Source organism: Antechinus flavipes, chromosome 1 (assembly GCF_016432865.1).
Source record: "Antechinus flavipes isolate AdamAnt ecotype Samford, QLD, Australia chromosome 1, AdamAnt_v2, whole genome shotgun sequence".
NCBI classification, from domain to species: domain Eukaryota; kingdom Metazoa; phylum Chordata; class Mammalia; order Dasyuromorphia; family Dasyuridae; genus Antechinus; species Antechinus flavipes.
The window spans coordinates 627,434,796-627,459,507 of record NC_067398.1 but is presented as its reverse complement, the minus strand read 5'-3'; the positions used below and the strand labels follow the sequence as shown (position 1 = coordinate 627,459,507).

The following is a 24,712-nucleotide window of genomic DNA, read 5'->3' as shown; positions in this document are numbered from 1 at the left end:
TATAGTAGTTTCTGGGAGGGGTGTGTGTGTGTGTGTGTGTGTGTGTGTGAGAATCTATCATGGAAAGGTTTCTAAATCTTCCTAATCCACTCTCAGAAAAGCCTCTTTAGGCATTTGGCTATCAATGGAGAGGAGAGATCATAAAATCTGAATTGAAAGGGACCTTAGGAGCTACCTGGTTCAAACCATGCCAAAATAAGATTCTCCCTTCACAAACAAACTCAACATCATCCAATTCTTGACTAAAGCCTTAGAGAACTCACCATTTAAAAAATTTTAGCTCTAGCTCTGCTACAAACTACATAATTCAGGATATCAACAATTTATATTTGCAAAGCATTTTGTATACATTATCTCCTTTGAGCTTTATAACAATTCTACAAAGGAGGTACTAAGTCTCTGAGAAGTTTAAATGATTTGTCCCTGTTCACACAATTATAGTTTTAGAAGAAGGATTTGAATCTTATTTTACTCCTAATTCTAATTCCAACATCATTTCCATATTAGCACACTAATTTTAATCATTTGTTTTCCCTCATTTGTAAAATAAGGTTCATTCTGGGTTTATGCATTTTATGCTCTTTTTTAATGACTTGTCATAAAAGTCATCCTTTATCTGAAATTCATAAAAGAATCACAGTTAGGTTTAGCATTATGGGAGAGGAGGGTCAGGACTGTCAAAGAGGAGACTACAATAATCTAAAAGCCACAAGCTTAGGATATGACAATAAACAAAATTAATATCAAAATCATATTATGCCTAGATTTAGGCTTGTGCTCTGATGACAAGACTATATATAACTCTGTGGTCCAACTTGAAAATTTAAGTGAAGGATTTCCTAATGCAGAAACATATTTCTGAAACATGGCTAGATGATACTCCATCTTAGTTCAGATTGTTCTTTCAAGCTTAATTAACACATAAGGTCTCTCAAGTGGAGTTATAAAAAAAATAACACCAGTAAAAATCACATTAAAGTCAAAAATACAATTCATCATGTATAATTTAGATTATATATCAGTGTATAACTTTTAACAAAAGATAGGCTAACACTTATGTAATAATACTTTCACCTACAATTTTGAATATTCTTAAGCATATAAAAACAGATTATGATGGTGGAAAAATCATTTGGTTCTCACTTTAAAAGGCATCATTTTCCAAATACACAGTTATAAAACTGTACATGACATGACTCCTTGATATATATATTTTTTTGGTTTGTTTTATTGCTTACATGTCAATCACACAGTGTATCCTTATAGTTCATGAAACTGGATTCATTACATTTACTACAGAATATATCTTCATGGATAAAACAAGATAAAAAAAAAAGTCTCACTTCTATATTGAGAACCCAAGAGATGAATATTACTTCTGGAAATGGGTCTTATTTTATCTTGAACTAACAAGTACAAATGTACTATTACAAAATACAGTAAATTAGGAAAAATTCAAAGCAAAGCTCATATACATATAAAATTTGTTGGACTCCAAATGAAAGTTAAACTTTAATGAAACAGCCATGGGTACTAGAGATCCAGTATACACACTATATATTCTAAGTACTAAAACTGTTCAAGAAGAATGAAATGATACAAAACAACTGTGTACATTAAAATAGAATACTTAACAGTTTATTTGACTTAATACCTACAGAAAAAAAAAAATCAACACAATCAGATGGTAGACAAATTCCATACTCTAAGACTTCAAAATGCCTAAAAGACACATATACATGTACCTGCAATGTTCCTGTGACACAAGAAATAAATCAAAGAAAATATCCATTCTCAGAACTTATAGCCAACAGTCAGTGTGGTTATCAAGAATGTATAGGAGTTTACTGTAGTGAAACTGAGGAAAACTTAAACCAACAATATATGAACAGACTAAATGAAAAGTGCAATAAAAGCCAATTACATTTTCCAGGGTACATGCGATCAAGACATGCAGTAAATGTAAATTTTCCAAAACAAGAAAATATGTACAGCAGTTTGTATATTGCATGAGTGCAAATGAAAATACATTCTTAATTTCTTATTTTCATAGATTATTAAATTATATATTTTTTCATACAAAAGCACACAGTGTTAATTTATAAAATGGCATCCGAGTGGATGATGATTGTTCTGCATTCTGTCCCATTTAGATTCTTTAAAAAAGGAATGTAGGTCAAAAAATATCTTACCTTAAAAAAAAAAAAAATCAAAGTGGGAAAACAGGACAAAAGTAGGCATAATGATGCAAAAATTTTTGTTCAATTAGGATGTCAAGCTGTAGCAGCAAAACCCCCAAAGAATACTGGATATGCTCTTTTGTTGTCTACAACTGTGAGCACCCTGTTAATTGGAAAACGGCTAGTTTTGAGAACATTCCATCTTGTTTCAATGTGTCATTTCATAGGTTTAATTGATTACAACATGGAGCATGCACTATTATACTTCCAAAAAGCAAGGGAAACCATTATTTTGGTTTACATATTGAAAAGATTTACAGTGACTTTGTTTATATCTCTTCATTTTTTCCTGTTTCAAGCAGAGCCTAAAATAATACACACAAATTCACACAAACACTTTATTACAATTTTCTAAATGAAAATATTAAGTTCCTTTTAGCTTTTGAGATGCTTATGCTGCTTCATGTAAATGGCAATGTAGGTTGAAAAATCTTCCACTCAAGGTACTGGACTGTGGAACAGATGATTTTTAATCTTCTGAAGAGAATTTCAAAACGGACCATGAAGAAAAAAAGTGTTTATTAACACCTAGTGCCAAGGAATTCACCAAAATACATACCATTTTAAGAAAATACTATCAAAAGCATGTCAGTACACACAAACTGTAGCACTGATATTAGCAGACATATAAACCTATGAAATTCAGCACACTTGTTCTCTAAAACCACAGGGAAGTCTAAGATAATTCTAAAAAAACCCAGATAAACATGGGTACATTTGGTTCAAATCTTACAAAATAAACTTAAAGTTAACACTTAGGAATGCTGAAACTAAAGAATTCATTAAAAAATAATCAACATGTAAAACAGTACTGAAAATTTAAATTAATATGCTATGAAGAGAAATGTATAGACTTCTCATTTTTTGTATTTATCAATTCACAAGTGAACAAATAACTTCTTAAAAATGTCTTTCTATACTAAATATATCTCTCTTAATTAATGGAGCCATAGCAAAATATGACTGCAATTTCAAAGCATGGCCTATAAACTATATATACATCTATGATGTGAAAAATATTGCACAGTTTGGTGCTCTAAGAGGAAGCTTCACACTTCTCAAGAAGAACAGTTAAACTTTTAGCAGAAAATACAGTATAGCTGTACCAGATTTGTAAAAGTACGTTATTTTTTAGATCACAGTCTTTGAACACTACTACACATATTTGTTACTGTGAATAAGCAATGGTGGTTTTTGACAACTTATTCTAAAGCAAAGAAGAAAAAGCCACCAATTATGAGACTCCAGGATTACAGTCTTTGCTATTCTATGTGACAAGTAGTCAAAGCCATTTTTGCTAAAAACAGTTCTGTATAAGTTTATGAAATACATCATATATACTCAGTATGTTTGTAAATTCCCATTAAGGATTTGGAAAAAAAACTTGCTTTTGAAATAAGCATTTATGAAAAGTTTTAAAATGTACTATAGAACAACATGAAAAAAATCTCAGTTGCTCAACTTTTAAAACCAATAAGGAATTCAAATGGAAAAACAAATTGACATGACAGATCTGTATGCTCCATTATATTTAAGAGAATACAGTCTAAAAATGTCTAATTTACCCTGGCAATCAATCACTTGGTTCAACTTTAGTTCCCTAATTATTTTGAATAAATATGTTAACTGGAATGAAGCAAATTAACCCTAAAACTGATTTTAGCCTTGATTTTCAACTTTAAACTAAATATGATTCAGCAGACTCCATAAGACTCAATACACACAGAGATCTGGAAACTTCATCTCATAAACTGGGACAGACTGGTACTGGGCATGTCCAGATGTGATGGTCAGTGTTCCTGATGGACTCGGAGGTGGACTGCAAAAGATAAAAAAAGGCATCAGCACAGATATATTTAAAATTGTTTTTTTTTTCCTTAAGAGAATTCTATTTTCAAATATCTATCACTGATATGGTCTCCCCAATTAAGTTACAGGAAATGTGATGTCTGCCAGAAAAACAGATGGTATTACTTGCCAACTTAACTTCAGTTCTAATATTCAAGTCTAAACGCTTGGTAATTCAAACTATTGTATTCTGATTGCTCCAGGTCAGAATTCAATAATGACATGCTTTAAAAACAAAAATAGCATTTTGGCTTGCTAAGTTTCATCAATACCAGAGCAGAGGCATTATTTACTAGACTATGAAATTTAAAAAGTCAACTAAGGCCTGAAGCCTAAGCTGTTCCTTCAACAATTAAGAGAATGTCTTCCACAGAAAAACATTAAAAGGGAAATGGAAAATATAGGAATATTTCATGTTATTATGCAAAGTAGGAACGTACAGGAAATGTGAAGAAAGGATAGATGAGCAAGAAAGGAACATTGTTGAACTTTTATTATATGTTAGCAGTTAACTTGCAATTTTAAAGAATTATGGAATGCTACAGGACCTAAATAAAATTGCACTAGATATGAAGGAGTTATGTTACAGTGCCTAGAAGAACAAGATAACAGCTCCAACCAAGAAGGTCATATTTTTGACTCATACTGAATATTAATTAAGGGAAGTTAAATTTAAATTGATTTCACAAGTTATATTTCCTTTTTTCTATCCTTTGGCATTTGATTTTCTGGAATCCTATTGTGTGGGAAAAATGACATAATACAAATGAAGCGCTCTACAAAATTAAAGAATCTGGGTTGTTAGCTAATCCTTTTAGCTTTATGATATCTATAAATTTGATAAGCATGCCATTTATATCAGAGAAACAGAAAAACTATCAAAAGTAGCTTAAAAGTTAGGTAAGAAATCTGAGGCTTATTTTTAGCATAAAAGTAAGCAGTTTTACAAATCATAACAGGTCAGGAAATAACATAATATGAATCATTAATCTTATGATTTTATTTCACCCTTATCTATCTAAAAATACATAAATTAATCTGTAATGTCTACTTAGAACTAATTTATTTCCCTTCCACTTTTTCCCCCAAATGATTTGATTCAATGTTGTAGGTATCTATAAATGAATAACTGCTGTAAAAAGTCTACTTATATTAAGATTTTTGTGTGTATTCAAGAGATTAAGTTACTGCTTCTATTTAAGTTCAAGGTCAATCAACAGTTAGCTAAACTGAACATAACATTATTTTGGCACAAGCATACAAGGTACTATTTCAGAATGGGTAAATGACAGCATATTAAAAGAACAAAGTAAGTTAAAAATAATATGTTCTGACTAGCACACCAATTGAGAGAATGTTAGATAAGGTACTGTCCCTCAAAAATTAGTTATCTGTATCAATATTTATTCTGAACTTACTAAAGTCCTGCAATGGGTAATGTGGCACTATGGTCCTCGGTAATAATCACCTCTACAATCTGATAGTTCTATGAGCCTTTTCAATAAACCAGAAAAAACAAAAACAAAACAAACAAACAAAAACAGGCAATCTCTAGAACTCAGCTAGTCTGTTCCTTCAGGACAACAATTTTATACATAAGAGTGGGACAGTGGAATGGAGAAAATAAATATTTACTCTAAAAGAAACCGCTGAAGTCCATTTCCTTAAATGTTGTTAACCATAACTTTTTTTTAATGGCTTTAAAATATTTTCTCTGAAAAAAGAATTAGTTAATCCCATCAAGGGTTCATATTCATAAATCCTTACCGTATGGTAAGCTCCAGTATTTGTGCAAGTCTGTCATGAAGAAAATTTGCCTATGAGGAGAAAGAGAATAATGAAGAAATGAGTATTAAAAATGCTACACAGAGTTGAACATTCTTCCAATGATTTGCATCATTACATATAAGCCTAATACAAAACAGTAAGATTCAACACTAAACACACTGGTCAAAATAAAATTTGCAAATGACAAATGGTTGAGGTTGCCATATTTTCTAGTTTCTTTACCTATATCAGTGCTGCAAAATTCAGCACCACTATAACCCAGTGTAACTTGTGTATAATTCAATCCAACCAAAATAAAGAAATAACCAAGTCCATACTTTTACAATGGTCACTGATAAACTGATGGATGTCCAAAGGAGGGCAATCAAGAAGATCCAGAGCTCTGTGATCATGTCAATGGGAGGACTAGTTGAAGAGACTGAAATTATTTAGCTCAGAAAGGGAAGATTTAATGGAAATAGTATAGTTGTTATCTAGAATTTGAAAAACTATCATAGGGAATAATGTTGCACTGCAGATGCTGAACTTCCAAATAGGAAGACCTGGATTTGAATCTTACCTCCAACACTGTGTGGCCATGGCTGCAAGTAATTTAACCTCTCTGTCTCAGTTTTCTCATCTGTAAAATAGCACCTATAGTACCTACACCTCAAGGTCATTAGGAAATACAGTATTATATAAATGTCTTGATATTATCATCATATGTTTGGCCCCACAGGACATACCTAGGAGCAATGGTTATGATTTCCAAAAAGAAAAATTCAGATTCACTGTAGACTCTGTAGAAAAATTCAGACTCGCTTCATTAAAAGTGGGTATTTATAAAAGTGGAATTGGCTATCTTAGAATGTTCAAAGTTTTCTCCAAAATAATGGCAAATGAGCAAAAGCTAGACAACTACTTATTAGGGATACTGTACAAAGAATTCTTGTTCAGGATTTCAATTTGAATTCTGTGAATTAAACTGTAGAATCAGTCAAATAAAATCTTTATAATTGATGTGTATATATCCTAACTTAGCAAGTGGATTACTACATGAAAATATAAGTTGCTTTTAATAAATAGGTTTAAAATAAAAAATAGAATTAGGAAATTTTCTTTCTTTTCCCTCTTTAATTTGCAATAATAGCAAAAACTTCAAGAAAGTTTAATTAAAATATATTAGAAAGAACACTTACTTGGGAGTCAGGTAATCAGGTTCTAATTAAATAAAATATTCTAGTTGTAGTCTATATAAAAAATTAGCTACATTACTTTATGAAAGTTATTTGATCTCCTTGGGATTCAATTACCTTATTTTATTAAGTGCTAGAAAAGACCTTAGAAATCATCTTGTATAAGCCTTATTTTTCAATTAAGAAACTTGGACTCAAATAGATCAGTAAATTGGCCAAAGTCTCACATACAATAAAGAACAAGTCATCTGAATGCTATCATTCTAACTATATATTTTTTTCCTGTTCTCCCCATCACATATAGTACCTTGCATATAACAGGCATTTCATGTTTGCTGCATTAAATATACCATGTTGAGTCTAATATACCTATAAAATCAAGGGTTTAAATTATATGATGTAGAATATTCATATGATAAAAAAAGAATATTCATATGATCTATAAATGTTTAAAATCTGAGGGCCTTTTACCCAAGAAAATGCTAAGTACAGAATCCTATTCTAATAGGAATTTTATTTCGTGAAAATATAAGTTTCAAAAATAAAAATGAAATTCATACATTCAAATCTGCTTTATCTATGCAACCAAAAACTTAAAAATAAAGTCTTTTCCAATGAGTTTCTTATTATGTGGTCAATGCATTTAAGTCTTAATATTTGTCCTTCTAAAGAATAATCTGAATTCATTTCTTTAAGTATTGGCTGATTTGATCTCCTTGCTGTCAAGGAACTCTCGAGTCTTCTATAGCACTCAGCTCTCCTTATAGTTAAATTCTCACAGTCATACCCCACTATTGAAAAAAACACAGCTTTGACTATAAGGGCATTTGTTGGCAAGGTGATATCTGCTTTTTAGTATATGGTTCAGATTTGCTATTGCTTTCCTTCTAAGAGGTAAGCATTTTCTAATTCCATGATTGCAGTTGCTATTGTGCAGCAATCTTCTGAGCTTAAGAATAGAAAATCCGACAGTTTCCATTTCTCCTTCTATTTACGATCTTAGATTTTTTCAAGTTAAGCTTCAGCTAATTTTTACACTCCTCTTTCACCCTCAAAAAGAGATTGCTTATTACTCATATGAACCTGTAATCCCATTAATTGAGATAAGTCTCTTCAGTGAGTCAGACTGCAGATCAATCATATGGAAATGTTGTCTATATTCTCACGATAAGGGAATACATCCATGTCCTTGATTTTTCCTGGCATTCTAAAGGTACCAATGGTGCACTTTCATTGTCAACCTTTAATCTCTTAGTAGTACCATTTATCTTCCGTCTCTTTCCTTCCTATTGCAAAACCCTTTTATGACTTCTTTACTTCTAGTCTTTTTCAGTTTAAGATCGTTTATTTATTGTACATACATGTGCACACAAACATACATATACATACACACACACATACACCTTTTTAGATTGAAGAAAATGTTAATCATCTAAAGCTTTGTGTTTTTATATAAATCTTTGGCCTTTCTCGTTCCTTTTTCAGTTTTTCTCCATCCTCACCTTTCTCATCTTTGTATTCAAGTCATCAAGTATCAGAGATCATATTAATTTGGAGGATCTTGGTCAAGAATTTCATGGAATTCGTTACCACTTCATCTTTGGCAATTAAAGTATAAGCAATATCAACAAATATGTTTCTTTCCACTTAGCTGCAATTCTTTTTCTTCTGATTATATTAATAATAATAAGAATAATATTGTCTAATAATACATCCAGTAATTAGTCAATCACAAGAATATCACATTTAGTGTTCCAATAATAAAATTAAAATTTATTTATAGTCCACAGTTTATGAAATTCTTAGTATCCTCTTCTATCATCACAGCATAAGTCAAGTGGGCTCTACAGAGGATCATTTTAAAGATTTGTTTTCATGGGTTATCAAAATCCCAAGAAAAAATATTCATGAAATCTTACTCTAAATACAGAGAGGACTGGCGAGATTTACATGAACTGATGCTAAGTGAAATGAGCAGAATCAGGAGATCATTATATACCTCAACAATGATACTGTATGAGGACGTATTCTGAGGGAAGTGGATCTCTTCGATAAAGATATCTAGTTCATTTTCAATTGATCAAGGATGGACAGAAACAGCTACACCCAAAGAAAGAACACTGGGAAATGAATATAAACTGCTTGCATTTTTGTTTTTCTTCCCGGGTTATTTCTACCTTCTGAATCCAATTCTCCCTGTGCAACAAGAGAACTGTTGGGTTCTGCACACATATATTGTATCTAGGATATACTGTAACCTATTTAACATGTATAGGACTGCTTGCCATCTGGGGGAGGGGGTGGAGGGAAGGGGAAAATCGGAACAGAAAAGAATGCAAGAGATAATGTTGTAAAAAATTACCCTGGCATGGGTTCTGTCAATAAAAAGTTATTTAAAAAAAAAAAAAAAAAAAAAAGAAAGAAAGAAATCTTACTCTAATAGCCAACATTACCTCTTGATATGAAACCGTGGGTATGTTTTTAAAAATCCATTCTAGTTCAAGTGAAAAATATTAAGAAATAATTCTCTCCATGCTAAATTTTTTTTCAGACTTTTCCCTGTTTGAAAATATTTAGATTTTTCTCTAAATTTAACACTTATCTAGAGAAACTATAGATTTGGCACATATCCTTCCCCACTTAAGAGACTGGTACCATGATTACCTAAGGGCAGTGTTCTTTTTTGTATTCAATGATCAAAATTCTGATCAAAGGGAAGAAAGACTTCAGCTTTTGAAGTCAAGAAAGAAAGTCAAGAATAGAAACTATTCTCAAATGTTAATAATGCAAATAATATTTTAACTTATTACAACTTTGTTACTTGTTTAAAATTCCTATAAACATTAACTCTCATTCTTAGGGCTTGGGATAGAGAATCACATCTAAAAATAGGGCAGGAAGAAGGGGTTCAGATAAGTTGTGCCAATTGGGAAAATTCTCTCTCTTTAGGACAGATATGTAGAAGTTAGATTAAATAAAATCACTGGTGGAAGACATATGTCTAAAACACAGAGTATATGTTATTAATATTTTTTTCTTCAACAGAGATGACATTGGGTCTCTGAACAGTAGGACAGCAGAGGCCCAAATTAGCTGAACATGGAAAGGCATATCACTAGAAAGATGATTATTGGTGATGCTTTTTTAAGGTGCTATGGCAATCTAGGACAACGAAAATATAGGCATTTTTTTTATATACACTAGTTTTCCTAATTAGTAATTTTGATATAAAAAGAATTTCATCTTAACAAATACAGAAACAATTCATTTTCAATAATAAAGCAATTTCCATGTCCCCTGAATAGTGCAGTCTGAAGAAATCAAGTATATATCTTTTCCTGGAAAAGGAAGACTATTAGTTGTATAGTACACATTTTCAAAACAAGAACAAAATACTAATTGTTACTTCAATTATTGGTATTCTGGAACAAAAGCTATGAATTTTCTTGTGAAGTAAAGTCTCTATGAAGAACTTCTACTGAATCAGATCAATAGTTTCTCTAACACAGCTATCTGAGGGGCACTGAGAATTTATTTGATTTGCCCAGAGTCACAGAACCAAAATTTGTCAAGAGGTGAAAACTGAATCCTGATTATTACTACCATTAAAAACTCACATTTTTATAGAACTTTAGGGTTTATAGAATTATGTGCTTACAATAATCTCTGAACTGCCAGATTACTAGATTGCATCATTACATGACTATTTAATGAAAGAGTTTTTAGAGTCTGGAGGATATTTCCTGGTGGTTTGTTAGCTTAGCTATAGTTTAAGAATTCAATTCAGAAACAATTTTTTTCACAAGAGAAAATAATTTCACAATTCATCAAATATAACAATTTAATAGGTATGTCTTTTATCTCCAAATAAATCAAGATTGAAAAAGAAGTTCACATTATGTTCTTTGAGCATCTTTAACTTTCACTAGGTTTTGCGCCTTCCTTTATCAAGTTTTTACCTTTAAAAAGTGTTAATTAGTTTCACAGCAAAACTAAAAGCAGAATTCAGTTTCTCTGCAGTTTCATTTGGAATTTCTCACTTGTGTTTTTATGGAATATTACTTTAAAAAAAATAGGAACTACTTGGATCCTATTTAATAAAAACAAGATTCTGCCATAATGCCAAATTACATGGGTGCTCACTTTGGATTCACACTGTGCTGCAATTTCTTCAAAAGGTGCTTTTTGAAACTTCTCTATCACAAGACGCCTCTTCTCTTTTTCTTGTTCTTCCATTCCATTGGTATCTTTAAAAATATGAAAAAGGATTAAATTAACAAGCCAGTTACCTAAAAAAACACATTTAATAGCAATAAATTTCCCACAAGAAATTCAAAGGATTTACATGACTAGTATTGGAAACTACATTGATTTAAAAGTGAGGAAATGATATCAAAGTATGACATACATAACATTCTTGAAATCTCTACATGTTTGCAACAGAAACAAAGAAACATTTAGAGAGGTTATTAGATGATATGGAAAATTAAAAATAAGGAGACTTGGAAGATTAAGGCCTCATCTGTACCAGGCTTATATTTTTTGGCCTCTCTCTACAAAATGCATAGGCATTTACATACCATTACTATCCAAAAGACTTGCAATCTCAGAGATGTGTATGTTCCTTCCACCAGAGTAGACTGTAATTCATCCCTACTACTCATGTTGTGGGCACTTTGTATATGGACTCCCTTAAGTCCTCCAAGGGGATCAAATGATTCTACTATGGTCTTTACTTTAGATTTCTTGACATTACAAAGATAATAGCAGATTAATCAAATTAATGATGAATTTTTTGAGCTCTTTATGTTATTTCGGTTTTAAAAGTAATAATAACAACAATAACTAATAACAATGATTTTTTTTCAAGTCTTTTCCAGTCCTAATTCTTCATGATTTGATTTGAGGTTTTCTTGTCAGAGACACGCAAGTGATTTGCCATTTTCTTTTCCAATTCATTTTACAGATGAGGATATTGCAGACATATCATCTCATATAGAGAAAATAATTTATGAGGCTCAAATAATGTGGTTTCAAATCACCCCTATGTCTAACAAGAAACTAAAAAAGTATTTGATGCTTCTTTTTTCTGATATCTAAGGGCATCTAGTCAGATATCTAAGAACAGAGAGTTGGACAAGACTGAAGTGACTCAACAAATAAATTCTGACATCTTAAACAAGGATCAACAAAAAGCTGAATTGTAAAAAACTAGCAGAAAAAAAAAAGTCCCCTAAATCTCACCAATTGCTTTTTTCAATGCTTCAAAGGTTATTTCTTCAGTGGCAGTGACCTGGGGAAAAAATGATTTAAACAGAAATTAGTTGTGGAAGAGACTATTATAAATACCAATGTAATTTAGTCATTAGTGATCTCACAATATTCAAATTTTTTTCTTCTTTTCCTTTTCTTAAATCAAGTAATGCAATATAGAGCAAAAGAGAAGCTAGAAAATTTATTTAAAGATTGCTAGTAGCAATAGCTCTTTGTTTAATTAGGAAATTTCACTGTAAATGGAAAGGTGACATGATTATTAACAACAACAAAAAAAAGGTAATAGAGTACATAAGATGCTACAATATAAGGTACCCCCAAAGATGATCAGAAAACTCAAGATACAGTTCTAAATGTTTTTATTAATATGATGCTCTCTAAAGGCAGAACAACCTATTAAAGTCAAAGTATGCCAATGCATAAGAATGAAACAATGGCTTCTCCTGCCATTCTTGCTTTCTGCTACAACTCTCAAACTTATAGCTTCCCTATTTCTTTCAGATTCCTCTTTTGGATTCACATTCTCATTTCACTTGTCCGAACTCTCCAGTTTAGCCCTGTTAGCACCATTCATTTTAATACTTTTAATTCTCTCTAACCCATCTTATTCCTAAAGATCCTTATGTCTTCTAAGAACTTTTAGCTTACTAGACAAATCATTTAAGGCATATATTTACTCCCAGTTATTCTTCAATAAGGGGAAAAGACTTGGTGAGTATCCCAAACTGGTGTATTCCTTCCAGAGATCTCTTTGATGAAACTATGGTCTCAAGGCCAAGTGACAAGGCCAATACTTACTAAAAAGATGTTATAGTTCAGCCTATGAAATCTACTTTATTTACTATCCCCTCTTCATACAGACTCCTAAGTGACTGTAACATATACAACTGAAATATCCAACCCCTAAATTATAAACAACTGATATAAAGAACATTTCTAATAAGTATTTCTTAAGTATGGTTAAGCAAAAATCTCTAATTTCATGCATATTCTTCAATATGACTGAAGGACACAAAAGAGATCCATGATTTATCTTATCTTTAATATTACAGGCAAAGACTTGACATTTCATCAGTATAGGAAGCTGATTCAAAATAAAACTTCCTCTACCAATGAAGACTAACAACTGTTCTGTAATTTACAGTTAGAATTTACAAACAGATTTTGAAAAAGCACTGAAAAACTAAGTGACTGCAAAGGTGACGCAGTCAGTGTGTGAGAGACAGGACTTGAATCTAGGATATCCTGATTTGAGGCCAGCTGAGTATCCACTATGCCATAATGCCATTCTGATTTAAAAAAAAGAAAACAAATGATCAAATTTATGTCATTTCTATATTTACTGTTGTATTCAACAAAACTAAAGTAGACCTTCATATATTTTTAGGAGAAACACAATATCCTGGAATTGCTGGGACTTTGGACAGGTTAAAACAACAACAACAGGAAATATGCCTATAAGTCTAACTATCTAAATCCAAGATTTCTTACACTTTTGCTTATCTGAATTATAGGAAAGCATGAAAAGACAAGCTTAATATCTCTCCTAATAATTTCTGAAACATATTACTCACATGGAAGGTGGAAAGTATTTCAGTGCTTATCTAAACCAATTTCTATCTAAAAATAGGAATCCTTATTACAACATACCTAAGAATGATTATCCAGGCTTTGCCTGAAGACCTCCAATGAGGTCTTCCTTGAGGTCCAATGCTGAAGAAGTCCAACCAACTTACAGATCTCAGTGTTAGGAAGTTTTTATCTATATATACCCTTTGCAACTTCCATGCACAGCCTATAGGTCTGCCCTTTGGGGCCAAACAAAAAATTAATTTGTGGTAGCCTTTCCAGTACTTGAAGACAGCAATAACATTCCACTTGAATCTTCTCTTCTTCAAGCTAAATGTTCCTAGTTCCTTCAACAGACTGCATGACACAGCACGAAGTAGGGGTGCTTTGCCATTCTGGTTTCCTGCCTCTCAACATTACTCCCAGCTCATGATGTCCTTTCTAAAAATGATGTGTAGAATTTAACATAGTCCTCCAGAGATTGTTTTACTAGGCAAAAGTACAGAAAAACTATAATGCCCTACTCTTGAAAGATATGACTGTTTAATGTATCCTAAGACTACAGTAACTTTTTTGGCTTCCATATCATAATGTTGCAGGGTGACTAGGTGGCACAATGCATAGAGTACCAGGCCTGAAGTCAGGAAGATTTCTCTTCCTCAGAGATTTACTAGATGGGTGACACTGGACAAGTCAATCAACCCTGTTTGCCTCAGTTTCAAATGAGGAAAATTTAGATGAGGAAATGAGATGAGGAAAATGAGATGAGGAAATCTACAAAATAAGCTAGAGAAGGAAACAGCCAACCAATCCAGCATCTTTGTCAAAAATAGAAACAAAAGGGGTTATGAAAAGGTAGACACAACTAAAATGAGTGATCATCACAATCATAACATTGATCCATTCTGAATGTGCAACATTAAATCCCCCACATCATTTTCACACTAATTAATTATGGTTTCTTCACAATATACTATGAAGTCAATTTCTTGAACTCAAGTGTAAATCTTACATTTATCAACTAACTTAGCTTTTTAGTTTCAGTTCCAAATTTTAGCTTTTTAATTTCAATTCTATCTACCCTATCAATATTTGGGGATGGGGTGGGGGAAAGGGGAAAGGAATTTATGACTTTCCTCTGCCTTGTTAGCTATCCCTCCTCTTTGTACTACCTGTAAATTTGATAAGGATCTTATCAATATCTTTAACCAAATCACATATTTTTAAAAAGTTCCATAACATAAGGCCAACAACAGATCACAGGAATACTCCCCTGGAAATATCCTTCCAAAGTGACACAAATATCCTGATTCTAGACAATTAACTATCATGAGATTTATGAAAAGTCTTACTAAAAATCGACATAAACTACACACACACACACACACACACCACTTCTCAAATGCCTGTTGGAAAAAAATTAGTCTAGAAATACCGGTTCTATACTGGTTCTTTATGATTGAAGTTTATTTCTTCCTTTACTTTTAATAAGCTCACTCTTAATCTTATAGAATTTTGCCAAAACCATTCTAAGGATCCTCAAACTACGGCCCGCGGGCCAGATGCGGCAGCTAAGGACGTTCATCCCCCTCACCCAGGGCAATGAAGTTTCTTTATTTAAAGGCCCACAAAACAAAAGTTTTTGTTTTTACTATGGTCCGGCCCTCCAACAGTCTGAGAGATAGTGAACTGGCCCCCTGTTTAAAAAGTTTGAGGACCCCTGCATTGGCCTCTAGTTTGTGATTGTGTTCTTCTTGCTTATCCTAGATATCAACTCCCTAATTGGCTATTTTCAATGTGATCCTTCCAGGGCAAAGGTAACTCTTCTTTGCAGAAGAAAGAGAAGCAAAATGTGAATTATCTGCTCTAGTTCATTCTATTTGTACTCCTCATCCCATTCTTATATGATCAATCAGTGCTATTACAGCTATTCACATTACCTGTCACTGCTTTTATCACACAGAGACAGACAGATAGGCACACACATACTTATCACGAGAAGTTGATAAATTCCTTAATCTTTCACATTGGTTTCTTTTGACAATTCACCTCCCTTCTCTCAATGGACTAAAATTTTCCTATTTTGTACCTTCAAAATATCATTCTTGACAGCTTTCTAGTTCTTCTGTGCTGACTTCTACTATAGAATTTTATTCCTCAAGACCCTATTTAGTCATCTTGTGAACCCTGTAAAATCTGATCTATAAAATCTAGGATAGATGTCAAACTATGACCAGACTTTCTCTCTATCACAAACTCTAAACTAGTTAGGACAGAAGAGTCAGTCACTCCCTCACTCCATGTGCTCATGTAATACTCCAAAAAAGATTTTCTCTGCTGGTAGGAATCAGATGAAAAGAGAATTCCACAATAGAATTTAAATTCCTTGAGAGACTGGCAAAATGATTAATTCACAGGAGAGATGCAAATAAAGGTTCATTTGATTTGAAGATCTTTGAAATAATTTTTTTCATATAATTCTAACTCACATGAACACATCAATTTTTCAAAAGGGATGTTCAAGGATTTTTATTCTTAAAATAAATGTTAAGTGAAATAGCATAATACATAGCATTGAAAAATGTACTATTTACTCAAAAGCAAAATAATTTATATTTCATATAAAGTCTCTCTTAATCAAGAACTAATTACAAGTCTTATTTTTTTTTTAATAGGGGATAGGAAATTAGACAATAACAAATAGAAGTTTCTGAAAACAGAAAAACTGGAAAGGGGATCAAGCAATGATTTCTTTTTATAAGCCAGGTTCTGACCATATAAGGCAAAAGAAAATCATATTTACAGTTGTTTCATTCATTCATCAGCAAACTTGTGTATTAGCAGATCTAATTTCACTGATATAGGGAACTCTTGTTGAGGAAACCAATAAGCACTGATAAAAAGATCATTACTTTCTCTGAAATTTAGAGTTTGGTGAAATTGCTAAGACACGGCTAGGTTAAGTACTTTGTCTAGGGTCACAAAGAAATGCAGTATATTTTAGCAGTGAAGAATAAAATCAGAATGAAATTGAGACCAACCATATCTACTGTCATGGCTGCTGTGCACATATACAACATTTTCACACACCCACATATATATACGCACAAAAGTTATTTATAATAAAGCCAATATTTTTCTTTTTAAAAAAATAGATACAATATGTTAGAATATTTAACTATAGTCTACTGGGAGAAAAATATGTATAAATGAATTTAAATTTAAATTTAAATCCCCAATTTAAGATAGGGATACAGGGCTGGTCCTATGATTTCATTATTGTAAAAATAACTTATCCGATAAGGAAACCCTTTTGATTAATGCAGATTTGGCAGCTTCTCTGTAACTTCTTTTCTTAGACAATTGACTAAAGGTCTGACACATTAAATGAGTGACCCAGAGCCACAACCCTAATGTGTAGTTACTAAGTTATACTTACTTTTAACACAAAACATATACAAAAGTAATTTTTTTGTGAGAGGCAAAAGGAAGAATGGGTAAGCCCTAATGCCAGAAAGGATCATGAAAGTACTAGTTGGCCTCTGAAAAAAGACTGAAATTCTGGCAAGACAGAGGCAAAGAGGGAGAACATTCTGAGCTCAGGAGTGTGTGCAAAGAGCTGGCAATGGGAAAGGGAATTTCATGTACATGGAATAGCAAATAGGCCAGTTGGGCCAGAACGTATAAGGAAAACTATTTTATCTACAAAGATACAAAAAAGCATCTTATTAAATGTCCTATAAAAATCAAGATACACTAGTATAAGAAAATGATGTCAGTCTGGAAGACTTTATTCTTACTAAGTCCATACTGACTCTTAATGATCAGCTCTATTTCTTCTAAATGCTCACAAATCCATTCTAGAATTTTGCAAGACATAAAGAACAAGCTTACCAGTCTAGTTTCCAGAATCCATCTATTTCCCCTTTTCTATGATTTTAAAATTTTGATATTTATTGCCTAGCTGGAAACTCTGTACTGTTACCTTGTATTAGAGCAAACATTTCCAATATGTGTTATGTTGAATGCTGTCCTGGTGAATAAGTTTGAAGCTGGAGTTTGGCTCAGCTGAATCTAATATTGTAGTATATTCGACTATTCAGATGCCCTGGATGAGACTTGTTTGACTTTACTGTAGCAATATAGAACCAAGTTTGCAGTACAGGAGCTTCAAATGGGAACACAGGGTAATAAATGCCTTTTAATGTAAAATTCATCTTCTGTTTAAAAACTATGAAGTACTTTCCCCCCATGTGAATATTTTACACAAAATCTCTATGAAATGAACTTCTCAGATCAATTTATAGATTAACTCAGTAATATCAGCCAAAAATGCTGTATAAAAAAGGTAAGTATCAAAATAAAAAATTTAATTAAAAATGAATAATGGTTCATAAGACAGCATTGTATTTGGCAAACATATATGAAGAACTAAGTTTAAAAAGCAAGTAATCCAAAAGAAGAGAGTGGCAACAACCAGACATCAACACCAAAGAAAGGATATTATTTGCCACAACTGTTAAAGGGAGATTAAGTTACCACTAGACTTTATAACAGAAAAATCTGTAAAGTGCAGTAAAGAGAGGTTTCTGACTAAATCCAAATGGTAATATAATAACTTGCCCTTGATACCCCAAGTCTCATTTTAATATTTGAAAATGCATCAATGATATAAATCACAACCCCTCTATGACATGGCAGAGCACTTTTAAAAGTTGGTAGTTTCATCAAAAAATAAAAAAGTTAATCACTGTGTAGCCAGCCTGGTGAGGTGCCACTGGGCTGGTCTTTGAAAGACAGTCTATTAGAGGAATTATCTATATCTATATCTATATTTCTCTGGCTTTCTCTCTATATATATTCTATATCTACATATCTATATATATCTATACATACATACATACACGTATGTAAGTATGTATGTATATGTATATGTAAATGGAGCATTTCCCTATTGGTAGGACCTGGCAGAGCTGCTCTTAATTGGCCTGGCTTTTCAAAAACTTAGTCATATAAGTGTCTGATAGAGACATCAGAATGAGATTTAAGCCAATCATTGAATATTTCTTAGTGAAAATAGTATGAATAATACAAACCAGCCATTGCTGTCCTTACCTATCACAATAGTGTCTGAGATGTCAATTATCAACAGAAATCAACTATTAGGAAACCTGAAGATCTGGGAGTTGCCACATAATAACATGAGAAATGATTTTAGATGATGTTCTTCCCTGTTTTGACAATATTATTTTTATGGTTTATTTTGCATAAACAAGAAACAAGGGTTTTTTTTTTTTTTTTTTTTTTTTTTGCTGTGAACAATTTTTTAAAGAGGTAATATTTTCATAAAAACAGAGAAAAGACTGTGATTTTCTTGTCACAGTCTAATGACTTGTCCAGTTTTGGATGACTAAGCATAAGTGAAGGGGTGAAAATGCAGTAGCAGCATAGTGGTGCTATTGAATGCTCCAAAATAGGGAACAAACACTGAGAAGAAATGTCAATTTCTAAATAATGTATACTAGGAGCTTCTGAGGGTTGTTTGATAACATTGAAATCAATGTTATAATTTTCCATCAATGGGAAAATTCTATAAAAGCAATATGCTACCTAGACCAAGAGGAATAATTCTATCTGTGACTAATACATGTTTAATAAAATGATCTGATACATTAATTATATGATACCTTGTATATATCTTGTTGTATATGCTGTACAATACTTTATTTTTAATAGTTTTCATAATGGCTATGATACTATGAACCTAACCTACAAGATTACAAGATTTCTCTATGATGCCGTAACACAACTATCAAGTTTAAATTGCTTTAGTATGGAAGTATAAGTTAAATAGCATATAACTAAATTGATATGCTAAATAAAATAAAAAGAACTTTAACAATCATGTCTTATTTAAACTTGCTCCAAAAGAAGAGGTATCTACATATATTGCCCTTCTACCTTTTTCACAAAGGCAGAGATTATAAAAGTAGAATACTAATTTTAACCACTGTTGGACATAACTGATGTGCTGATTAGTATTGCTGAATTGCTTTTTTCTCTCTATTTTATTTCTTTATCATAAGGTAAGGCTTTATTGGGAAATGTGAGAGTTATTGGGAAATTATGATATTGTTTAAAACAAAAAATATTTTTAAAGAACTTTAAAACTATGCATTAAACTACTTTTCAACATTAAAAGATTCAAAACCTAAGTAATATGAATGACTACTAGAACTTTTAAAATGCTTCTATCTAAAGGGTAAGCTGAGTTGACATACTATATATATTTCATTTTAAAATAAGACATTGGTAATTTTCTATCAGATACATGGGAAGAAAAACTGACAAAAATTATGACAGCCTCAAAACAAAGTCCCCAGATTAACTTTCAATAACTTACCACATCTTCAACAGGATTGCTGCCTGGTAAAATATCCACCTGGATGGATACGGTGTCCACAATACTCTTCCTTCTGGAAAGTCGATCTTCATCTAGATTAAAAAAAAATTGTAGATTTTTCTTTCCATTAGAAACAAAATTCAAATTTTATTTTTAATCATTTTTGATGCAAAAAGTACTAATATTCTCTACCTAGAGAAAATATGAAAAAAGTAGTTCAAGAAAATATTTAAAGGCAGTGAGTTACAAGCTTTGTCTTCCATCATTCTCTCTTCTCTAGTTTTTAATATTTTTCCTTCACATTGGCTTATTACCCTATTTACAGATAAATATCTTACCTACCTCCAAAACCGATTTAATTATTTCCCCCCCTTAATCCTATCACTTTTCTTTATTTTCTTAATGCTACTGGAGGCATCACCATGCTTCCAGTTATTCAGTTCTGTTTCTTAGTGTGATCACTCCTCACTCTGTTATATCTTTTTCTACAACAGATATCATATTAAAAACCTTGTCTATTCAAAAAACCACCAACGCAGAGCAGGGCTTCAATGACTCTTAGCTTATTTACTTCAAGAACCTTGCTCCTAATTATCTTTCACTATTACAAGACTATGAGTTGTTCTTTTTGCCTTAACTTTCCCTCTATTCCAATCTGTCCTCCATGCAAACCTTACAGTGATTTTCAGAAATAGGAGAGGCTTGACCACATCAAGCTCCTTCTTAACAAACTCCAATAATTCCCTATTATCTCTAAGATCAAAAATAAACTCCTCTAAATAGAACATAAAATTCTTCACAACATAATCTCTTGCTGCATTGTCTTCTTTTAATCTTGTTTTGCAAGCCTACTTGTTATTCTTCATACACAGAACTGCATCTCTCATCTCTCTGCCTTTGTATCAGCTCTTCCTCATGCCTGGAATGTTTTCTTTCCTTTCTTTTTTTCCTGTTTACTTTCTCCACTGCTTAAAATTTTTCTTCAGGAAGTCCTGAAGTATCTTATTTTCCCCAATCACTAGGACCTTTCCTTCTAGGGGGCACTGTTTTTTAAAACTTACCTTTACTTCTTTCCTATCATCATATCTTTGACATTTATTAGCATTAGCCAGTAATCAACATTAACTATTTTCTTAATGTTAAATCTCCACATTTCTTAATTATATGAAATTAATTAAAGAAGGGAATTACTGCATTAAGATTTTTAAATATTACTCAAATTTAAATGCAAATTTGTTTTTTTTTTTTCTTTTGCATGAAATCAAGAGTTATTTAAGTTTCTCAGGACTGAGTGGAAATTTTAAGCCTCATTTTCATTTTTGATTGTTTTAATTAACTTTTCTAAGTATATCAGTCTTTTTCAAAGAGTAGTCTTCACCAATCCTTTATTCTGGTTACTGCAGAGAAATTTAATCATTGGTATAGCTGGCACAAAGAAAGAAAAAAGTCAATTATTCAATATCTCTAAGGTTATTTTCTAATGCAATTAGTCTCTTGAGGTCAGAGACTACTTCATTTTTCCTTTGTACCTCCAATGGTTAAGTGAATGAAAAGAACATTTTAAGTGCTTAACAAATACCAATTGAGTAATATTGAAATAAATCTTCCATTGGCTCTCATGTTGCTCTCTATCTACTATCCTAGTTTCTTATTTTTTTCATCAAACTTCTTGAAGGAATAATCTAATAATGTTGAGTTATATCTCCCTCCTTACTATCATTTTCCCAACATCTTGCTATTATCTATGTTTAATTTTCCCAATTACATGTTGATTTTCACTTCCACCACTGTTTTATGTTTTTTGAAAGTCCTAAATGACCTAATACTTACTAAATTCTATAAACCTTTTCATATTGGAGCATGAAGAGTTATGACCACCATTCTCTCTTTTTGGTTTAAATAACAGACAAAGAATTATCCTGCTTCTTCATACCTCAGAGAATCAGAGTTGGAAGAGATTTCAAAGGTCCAGCTCACACTAGGATAAACTGTTCTTTCAACAAACAGCTTTGGTAAAGATTTTTAGTTTCAGGACAGACTTCTATGTCTCCTATGCTAATTAATACATGTTGACTAACTGACTGAAATCGGTAAGAAGGAAAAGGATATAACTATAGACAAAAAGAAAAATGAAAAAGCCTTATAGAATACTTTAGTCCTCCCTTTTAAGGTCATATTCTATCTAATCTATGAGTCCTATTAACACACATAGCTGTTTCATTTTATAATCTAAGCTCCTTGAAATCAGGGGACCATAGTTTCTTCCCTTCCTTCTTTGATACTTTAACTAGTACTACTGTCTAGCGGGCACCCAGATTTTAACCAGAGACCTCTTAATCTGTAGTCAAACACTTTACCACTAAGCTGTATTCCAAAGGAAAGTGTAGGAAAGGAGAGGTATTAGACTAACTACTAAATTGAAGGTCTACAGAGCTGTTGTGCTGAACTCATTGTTGTGTGCCTGTGAAATCTGGAATGGTGCCATGCCAGGAAACTGAATTGCTTCCATTGTTTCAGGAAGATTTTAAAGATCACCTGGAAGGATAAGATACAGACACTGAGTCCTTTTTTGAACTAAATTGCCAAGTATTCCAACTCTAATGCAGAGAGCACAACTCCTCTCGCCTGACTAAAATTTGAATGTCTAATGTACACTTGTCAAAAAGATTATTTTATGGAGAACTCACACATGATAAGCACTCACATGGTGGTCAGAAAAAGTGATACAAGTACAGTCTCAAGGCCTCTCTTAAAACTTTTAGAATAGATTGTATGACATGGGAGACACTGGCATAGGACTACCCAGCAAGGAGTGTACTCATCAAAGATGATGCTGTGCTTTTTGAGCAAAACAGAATTGAATTAGCTCAGAAAAAACACAAGATACTCAGAGCTAGAGAAGCTATCCCAAATGTTCATAGGGACTATTTGTATCCAACTTGTGACAGTTCTGAGCTCATATTGGTCTGAGCAGCCACAGATGGACACATAATCAACTCTAATATCATTTTGGTCCTCTGAGAACAAGGTACAATAAGCAGCTAGCATATGGAAAGCACTTAATAAATTTGTGTCCATGGAATGGCTAACTGACTGACAAGTATTTAAGTGCAGGGTTCATTTGAGAGATATAGTAATCTTAATTTCACTAGAACAAAATAAATGTAATAGGGGAAAAGAGAAGATTGGAAAAGCAGAAAGTGCCAGATTCCATAGGCTTTGAATATCTGGCAAAAGGAATCAACAGAACTCAACAAATGAGAGGAAGTAACCTGACTAGATTATTCATGACTAGTCTACTAGCCTTTGGAATGATACTTTAGAAAATGAAGATATCAAAGGTGGGAAAATGTATAGGTAAGTGTGCTGTTCAAGCAGATAGAGTAACTGAGGAGGCCTTTTTTAGGATGGGAACAGTGGGAACTGATAGAAGGTTACAGATTTGTATGATTCTCTTCCTTTCCAGTTCCATGGTGATTACTCTAATTCATACTCTTAATATTTCATACTAGAACTATTTCAATAGTATTTTAACTAGTCATTCCATTTTCAACTTCTTTTCTCAAATCTGTCAAGTACATTTTCATCACATAAATCTTTCTAAAATACTACTTTGATCACATAACTTCCCTACTCAAAAACCTTTACTACTTTCCCGTAATTTTATAAAGGCTAATCTCTTAAGATTTTCTAAAGCTTGGTCTTAGTTATCTTTCTAACCTTACCTCCTAACACTCCATGTGAACCATATTCCCCACCCAAATTAGTGTCTTGTCTATTCCTCAAGGCCTTTTCCTTTCAAGGCTAGCACAAATATCACCTTCTTTATAATCTTAATTGGTTGTCCCAGAGGAAAGTTATCTTCTCTTCTTGAGATTTCTAAAAGCATACTGTTTTCATTTATATGCCACTTTCTGGAGGGGCCCCCTACCAATGTCCTGATGTTCTCTTCTAAATTGCAAGCTCCTTATTTATGCACATACTGTTTCCCCCCTTAGAATATAAATTACTTGAGGGCAGAAACTATTTCAAGACTTGTCAGTAAGTAATGAAGTATTATTCACAACACCTCCTACCAAAAGGGATTTCCAAATCAATTAGGAAAAAAATTGATGGACCTCACCCACAACTTCTCCCTCAATCAAAAATCAAAAACAAATAACACTAATGAAAACCCTAATTTTAGATCAAAAGTGAAAACTTGAAAAGCAGAAAAAAAAATTGTGTGAAAAAATTTTTTCAGCAAACATCAATATAGGTAGCAATAGATTAAAAAAAGCCTAAGAAACTCAGGAAAAGGATAGAAAAGAGGCAAATATACACACATATAAAATATAAACACATATATTCATTGAGAATTCTAAAAGCATACTGTTTTCATTTATATGCCACTTTCTGGAGGGGCACCCTACCAA

At 32.3% G+C, this 24,712-nt stretch overlaps 1 protein-coding gene across 3 annotated transcripts in view; it reads right to left on the bottom strand.

Moving 5' to 3' along the window:
* Positions 1-1,612: 1,612 nt before the first annotated feature.
* EFR3A (EFR3 homolog A) overlaps positions 1,613-24,712 on the bottom strand; it is a 150,162-nt gene continuing 127,062 nt past the window's right edge. For 2 of the 3 annotated variants that reach the window (XM_051971101.1, XM_051971103.1), the window contains 5 exons: positions 20,298-20,389; positions 12,296-12,344; positions 11,195-11,298; positions 5,856-5,905; positions 1,613-4,059 (listed from right to left, as the gene is read on the bottom strand). In XM_051971101.1, coding sequence (XP_051827061.1) covers positions 3,954-4,059; positions 5,856-5,905; positions 11,195-11,298; positions 12,296-12,344; positions 20,298-20,389 — 401 coding nt within the window. In that variant the 3' untranslated portion in view covers positions 1,613-3,953. The remainder of the gene's footprint in view (positions 4,060-5,855; positions 5,906-11,194; positions 11,299-12,295; positions 12,345-20,297; positions 20,390-24,712) is intronic. The other variant, XM_051971102.1, reaches the window with a different exon arrangement.